Source organism: Rhamphochromis sp. 'chilingali' (genome assembly GCF_963969265.1).
Source record: "Rhamphochromis sp. 'chilingali' genome assembly, chromosome: 19".
In the NCBI taxonomy this organism is placed as follows: domain Eukaryota; kingdom Metazoa; phylum Chordata; class Actinopteri; order Cichliformes; family Cichlidae; genus Rhamphochromis; species Rhamphochromis sp. 'chilingali'.
The window spans coordinates 2,132,091-2,139,679 of record NC_137946.1 but is presented as its reverse complement, the minus strand read 5'-3'; the positions used below and the strand labels follow the sequence as shown (position 1 = coordinate 2,139,679).

At 38.8% G+C, this 7,589-nt stretch overlaps 1 protein-coding gene across 1 annotated transcript; it reads left to right on the top strand.

Annotated features, from left to right (window-relative positions):
• Positions 1–1,078: 1,078 nt before the first annotated feature.
• On the top strand, positions 1,079–3,859 carry btg3 (B-cell translocation gene 3). Its single transcript, XM_080866417.1, has 5 exons — positions 1,079–1,174; positions 1,902–2,108; positions 2,204–2,341; positions 2,831–3,023; positions 3,547–3,859. The coding sequence occupies exons 2-5, from the start codon at positions 1,936–1,938 to the stop codon at positions 3,748–3,750; spliced, it is 708 nt and encodes a 235-aa protein (XP_080722543.1). The 5' UTR covers positions 1,079–1,174; positions 1,902–1,935; the 3' UTR covers positions 3,751–3,859.
• The last annotated feature ends 3,730 nt before the right edge of the window (positions 3,860–7,589 follow it).

The following is a 7,589-nucleotide window of genomic DNA, read 5'->3' as shown; positions in this document are numbered from 1 at the left end:
TTGATCCAGACAGCAGCTTTTTCAATCATCAAGACTATTTTTATTTGTTACCAGGATAAGCAACTAAATGAAATTACAAATACAGATCAGATGTTAATAAGTCATACTAATAGCAGAAATCTTTATGCCATTTTTAAAACACAATGCATCACAAAACCCACAAGAATAACTTCTTACTGTGCAACATTTTATTTTATTTTACATAACCAATTCAGTTGTCTTATTTCAAATTTTAGTGAGCTGAGCAAAAATTATAAATACTCCTGTGTGAAGCAGTCAGGGCAAATGTGGCTGTCCTGTATATATGAACATGCTGGAGGACAGTTAATAACATGGGCGTGCACACGTCTGCATGCGATGTACAGTTTGAGAATATTGAAGTGAAATGTTCATTTATTTTATTTTGTGTTATTTTATAACATTCTGGGAATCTAATTTTCATAAACAGCCATGCCACCAAAAGCACCTTTGGATTTGAAGCTGATGAATGCATAGACAACGTGAGACAAAGTGCTGGTTCCAGTCTGGGGTTCTGTAGAGGTCTAGCGCACTCAAGTGGGCGAATGGGCGTATTACGTCAAGCAATGCCGCTAAAAAGGGTTATTTCCAGGAAATGGATGCGACAATCCCTGACTCAGCGTTGTGTTAAAAAGTAAATTTAAAAACAAACAAACCCCAGAACTTTAAACTTTTAAAGTCTTTAAAAATAAAAACTATCAAATTGTTATTGTTACTCATTATCACACGTTGTATCATACATAGTTGGTGTATCATAAACTGCAGCTTTTACTAACTTTAATAGCTTCCCATGGCAACCCGCAGTTAAACTATAAATTAATCTTTTGCTTCTGAGCCACACGAAGAACTACTTTCTCTTTATTCAGTGTTAAGATGAAATTACATCAGAGGATGTAACCACAGTAATAATAAGCAACAAACACATACCTCACCATGAGTCATAACAATCACGTGAATGACTCATTATGTAAGACGGGCATACACTCGACCAATGAACGCGCTATATTGAGTTGGATGGAACCAATAAAAATTATCCGTGGGCGGGGATTGGGTTGTAAAGGGCGGAGTTAATAACAAAAACTGACGGGTTCTTCTGTTGCTTCCTCCTGTTAAGCATCCGTTTTAGTCCGCATGTCGGTGTAGACCACAAGGAGAGGTTAGTGAAATGTTTTACATATTTAGTCTATATTCGAACCTATTAATATAAGCGTTTTTAGGATACAAATATATTTTTTGTAGGATACAAATATATTTTTTGAGTTTGTAGATTTCATCGCCAAATTTATAATGCTGTTGTTAGCAGCATGACCACGTTAGCAGTGTTGCTAATGCTAACAGGTCCACAACGTCTTGAAGGAATAATATCCTTACGCTTTTATTAACAGGCTGTAATTACCAGTGGGGATATAGTTATCATAACGATAACTTAAACCTCAGCTGAAGTTAACTTAAACGCTACTTGGGCCTTATCGTGTTCCGTTTCCGTAAATAGCGCATTTAGAGCAGTAGCTCGTGTTATGGAACGAGGCAAGTGCGTGGCTAAATGGAACCTGTGCGTCTCAGCCCGCCTTTCTCTGGTTCGAACCGTTAACCGAAGGCAGCAGGGCATAAACAAAAGGATGTCCACATTTTAAACTAAAGATGTTTCCTACAACAGCAGGTGTTGCCACGTGAACACAGGCGTATTGTTGATACCGAGGGAGTTTTGGCATTGGATATACAGAATAGTTAAAACGGTCAAACCACCTAAAATAGTGCAGTGATAGACTGTAAAGTGGAATTAGTTTTTTCCAATTTGGGCATCAGAAAACATTTTGTAGGTAGGATCTACACCTGTATATCTATTTTGTTTTACATGATCTGTCACATGCCTTTCATTACAGAAGCTGTCCATACGTGATGAAACACTTGTAAAATATGAGGAGAGAGATTGCAGCTGTGGTGTTCTTTCTGAAGAGGCTTGTGAAAAAGGGGGAGAAGTTGGAAGCGGAGATGGTCGAGCTGTTTGTTGAGAGGCTGGCTGTGGCACTGCAGGAGAAGTTTAAGGGGCACTGGTATCCTGAAAACCCCAGCAAGGGACAAGCATACAGGTGGGGCTGCTCTGGGATGCAAATGAATAAAACTCGGATTGTTCTGGTGGCACGTTTAAGCTGAAGGCAGTTTATGTTGTGTGTGTGCTTTGAAGGTGCATCCGAGTGAACAGATTTCACAAGCAGGATCCAGAGCTCCTTCGGGCCTGTCGTGAGAGTGGTATCCAGTACAGTGACCTGGGACTTCCTCGTGAACTCACATTGTGGGCGGACCCTGGGGAGGTTTGTTGCAGGTGAGATTAAGAGTTTGTAAATCTTGTACGCTTAAATGTGCTTCGGTTGATTGCTTTCTCATTAATCTAAACCTGGTATCACTCAATAATTAAGGCAAACTGGTTTTTAACGTGAGATGACCCATTCACGTTAATCTTCCTCACATGCTTCATGCGCAGTGGTGAAAGAGGCTGTAAATACAGTTTCATTAACCCCAAGGCTTTCCTGTGATTTCAAACGAGACTACTGGCAACAAGAAAACACTATCTTTATGAAACAGCAGTTAAACATTTTGTTGAAACTTGGATATAAACTGGTGGCTTTGTTTAATTTAAAAAAAAATCTTTTACCTGCATTTATCGTTATTAGATGCTTATGAACAAAGACGGCGCTTCTTGTTTTGTAATATGCTTTCCCTAAACTCTTCTAAAGAAAACCGTTCTTAAACAAATTTCCTACTAAGTGTTTAATTAAAGGTAATAATTATTGATGTCTCTCCTAATTATTAGGTATGGTGAGCAAAATCCTTGCTTCTCGGTTGCCACTTTCTCAAGTGACGATGAGGATGGCAAAGATGTTTCAAAGAAGGTGACCAGTGCACTGGAGAGGGTGACATCAGACTACCACTCTGGTTCCTCTTCAGATGAGGAGAGTGCCCGCACTTCTCCCCTCACTATCCCCAGCAGATGCTCTGCTTCCCAGGTATTCTGTCATGAAATGAGGGCTGCCTACATTCACATATATTCTGTCTTTTATGAGAGGAAACATTTTGCTGCTGTCAATGAATATTTGAGTGCACACACAAAGCAAGACTCCTGATAACACAGGCTAATGATTCTGAACAGGAGACACTGCAGTAAGCACTCTGGCTAAATGGTTAGCCAAGGCCTGGATGAATTGTTTTAAAGAATATTTCATGCATGAAGTTGGTGAATGATGGTGTATGTTTGCATGCCAAATTTGCACCTATGCTTCTTGGGTTCAGCTTCAGCCCATAAATGATCAAAATTATACTTGATCAACTGAGTGAAGGAGCCAGGTGATAATGATAACCATTTCAACAATGAAAACTTGGTCAACTAATAGTCCTCTTACACTAGTACCTACTTGACTTGGTCAAGCTTGATCTAGCTACAGTATTATGACTGTTTTTTGGTTTGTCCACTATAATTGGCAGCTTATATATATGTAACTTATTTATTTTTCCTCTTTTTATTCGTTTAAGAAAATGAATCCATGTGCTCCTATATGGCATCCCAAAAAGATGGTACCAGGAAAAGGTCATATCCCTCCACAGCCCCACTACAGCTACAGGCCTCGGAATAGAGCCCCACACAGTTTGAGGAACAACCTGTGGGTCCCTCCTGTGTACAGGAGAGGGCCTGGATATTGGGAAACACACAAAAATCTGGCACATTGTTACAGTTAGGAATCATGGTGCTTATTGTTCACACTGGACATTAAACCTGAAGGCAACTTTAATATGACTGACCATTTGTTGTTGTTTCTTTTTAAACATGAACTTTTTATAAATGTTTTTTTGACAAAGTCTGTTTTGCACTTTAGACTATTTGTTATAGTTGGAGGAAATCACTTGTATTAAATTAGATATTGATATTGGAATACTACACGTATAGTCTTGAAGTACTGTATTTTTACTAAGGGAAATGTTTATGTTTGCCACTGACTGTCCTTTGTGATAAAGTGTTTTATTTATTCATAGTGAAGAGTTGTGTCAGAAGTAAAGGCTTAAATTTATGGAGTTTTATTAAATACTTCTAGCATCACAACACACACTTTGATTTTCTCCCCTATACTGTGTTACCTTCTGTTTGTCTTTGTGTTGCCACCTATCAACTTGCTACCAATCAGTGCAAATATCACACTTTCTTTTAACTCTATTGATTTTTAAAAAAATTATTATTATTGTTCCCTCTGTATGTTTTGGTGTCAACTAGAAAATACTCAAACCCGCACACACAGTGTCTCGCCCTGGTGTTGTGTGTATGAGGTCCAATATCAGGACAGAAATTCTGGCTTTTCGGGCAAAGAGCTGTTGCTCAGTTCCTAACTGATCTCAACTAAATGTTGCGTGACTCTTCAGTCACATTCAATAACAGACCTGAGACATACATATTAAAATGGTCACAGATGTGGGGGATGTGACGAAATCTTTTGAGCATCAGCTAACCTGCTGGATGGGGCTCCTACACCAGCGGCAGACTGAAACATTGCACAGCACAGTTTGACAGCTGCTCTCTTATTTGCAAGGGGATTCCACAGTGGGCCCTCTCCTTGCTTGATTTGGTGGATTTTTCACACAGGCTGCCATTCTGCCTGCAAAAAAATCAAGATATTTGTCTCTGCAGGGGATCAAACCTGTGATCTTTTACTTAATAGGCAAATGTGTAAACTAGATAAACATTTTTCAGAGGATGTGATGTAATAGTAATCATATCAGGGTAAATATTTTGGTAAACACACCTTTGTGGTACAGGTTTAATTGTTTTTACTGGCACAGCCAGGGTGACGGTCACACACAGGGATAGTTCCTCTGGCCTGAAAAGAAAAAGATGTTTCCACAAGTCATTGCATGTTAGTTATGTTTATAGTTTCCTAGTGATGAAGTTACTTAAAACTGCAGGCACTCTGGCTGATAACCTGCCATTAGCTCTACAGTCAATTTCTATATATAATTAATAATTGTCATATTCTGCTGTGCACTTATTTAATTTTAGAAGATTCAATGTCAGGACAGATGTGAAACTGAAAATAAGCTTTTAATGCTGATAGTTCAGTGCAAAAAAGATAAAGGAACAGAGCAAGGAGACAAAACTACATGGATGACGTGACAATGACAGAACAGAGGCAGAGGGTTTTTATTTTAGTTGATTCTATGCTGTTTTATCTTGTTTTGGGTTGTTTTTGGGGGGTTTTTTAATATAGGGCTGTTTTAATTTTTATGTATTTTGTGTTTTATTTATTTATTTTTGCTGTTTTGTGTTATTCTATTGCTTTTAACTTATTTTCTGTACAGCACTTTGGTCCTGTGCTGGGGATTTTAAAGTGCTTTATGAATAAAATTGGATTGGAGAGGGAACAGAAAAACAAAGGACCTAAATAACCTTCAGAGCCATCACTATCAAGAACTGAAGACTCATCATACGGGACTTCTAAATACAATGAACTAAACTAAAGCAACAACACTACAAATAGTAAGAAGAGTAAGTGAATATCAACGGCAGCAAAGACAACTAATGAACCAAACCCAAAAACTCAAAACCACGATCCAGGGACCATGACAATGACCAACACAAAGTAACACATCACTGATCGATGTGCAAAGCTGGGAGAGACTCACTCCAAAAGACTTGCAGCTGTAAGTGCTGATGGTTGGACAGAATATTGGTTCTTCATGTTTGATGTGCAAATATCGATTAACACATTTATTAATTTTTTCTCTAATTTAGTACATTTAAAACACAAGAGTGTGATACATTTTTACAATGAAAATTAATTACAAAGCCAACAGCCTTTCCAGAGAGACCCACTGATGTAATGTCACCTTCCTCTGCTGTAAAACCTCACATCAAAACTGCTTTCTGTAAGAATATGTAGAACATCAGAGCTCAGAAGCCCAGCCTGTAGGAGGACTCCAGGGCTGCCACAATACAACAGGGCTCCTTTTAGCCCTCCTCCTGCACCAGTTATCATTATTACAGAGTACCCGAAGACCTTAAGGGGAAGAAGAAGGAGTCTTCTGAAAACTTAGTAAAACTCAATGTAAAGCCCACAGAAACCGATCCCGTGTTTCAGAACAAATACCTAATAACTTCTGACAAAGAAGACCTGAATAATTTAGCAATAATTCTAAATATAAAAACAAAAAATCCTACGTGTATTTCAGCTGTTTATTTCTGCCACCTGGAAACATCTGAAGCTGTGGTGGGGAGGAGGTCAGTAAACAAACAGCAACTCTTAACACACACTGATCTACTTCGGTGTGCACCTCTGTCCTATCTGGCACAGGTTCCCAGTCTGTCACAGGCCTAACACAGAAAGATCACCATTCACAGTCATGGCCAAATTAGAACGACAAGCTAACCTAATGTGCATGATTTGAACTGTGTGAGGAAGCTGGAGCATCCAGACACAACCAGTGCAGGCACAAGGAGAACAGGAAGCAGGAACCCGCTTCCTGTGAGGTGACAGTGCTAACCACTGCCCCACTGTTTCATGTTATACACAACATTATTTTTAATTGAAATTGTACAGTACTGTGTCTCTTTTTAAAGTGATCTTGAGCAACACTGTTCCAGATTCCCTGGAGGTCTTTCAAAGTTTACTTTGGACATTGGCTATTTTTTCGCTTATTTTCAGTCCAGTCGTTGTGCCTGACCATTTTCAGAGGAAGGTTAACAAACAATTTAAAATTGTATCTTTAGGAACTCTATTACTACCAGCCACGTGAGATATGCAAAATCACACAAGACCTGGACTAAAAATCAGTGGCGACGACGATGTTATGGGGAGATTAATCCACACTTGAAATTTTAGTTTAAACTGTGTTTAATATGTTTGAAGCTCAGGAGAGAAGTACAACAGTGAGTCTACAGAAATCTGTAAAACACGGTAGAGATCAAAGCCTGGAGAACTATTTCTGAACACTACTTAAAGAAGTTACAGGAAAGCTTGTCTGGGAGAGTTAAGTCTGTGTTGAAAAATAAAGGTTGTCAAACATTGACTTTCAAGCTTTTCAGAAACTCTCTTGTTAGCTTACATACTGTATTTTCTATTTATTTGTGCACTTGTTTCAAAGCTGCTGCAGTGCAGTGTAAAGAAATGACAGTGGTTCATGACATGTGGTATTTCTTTTGATTTCAGATTAGTTTGGATCTTATTAACATATTTGCTTTTTCTTATTCAATCAATTTGCTACACGTTTGCTGTGTTTAACTTATTTTTTAACTGTGGTCACAAATATATTTCCCAGTTTGTGTATTCCTCACACATGTGAGGCTTTTGCTCAAGTTTTGTCTGGTTGTCTCTTATAGTGTGTCTTTTGCCTCCTCTCCTTCTTCTCTTCCCTTTCATCCCAAATTGGTCACGGCGGACGGCTGCCCCTGTTCAAAGGGAGTTTTTCCTCCCCACTTTCACCAAGTGCTTGCTCATCATGATCATCTGATTGTTGGTTTCAACATAAAGCACCTTGAGGCAACAGTTTACCTGATGCTATATAAATATAATCACGGTCATTCCAGCTGGATG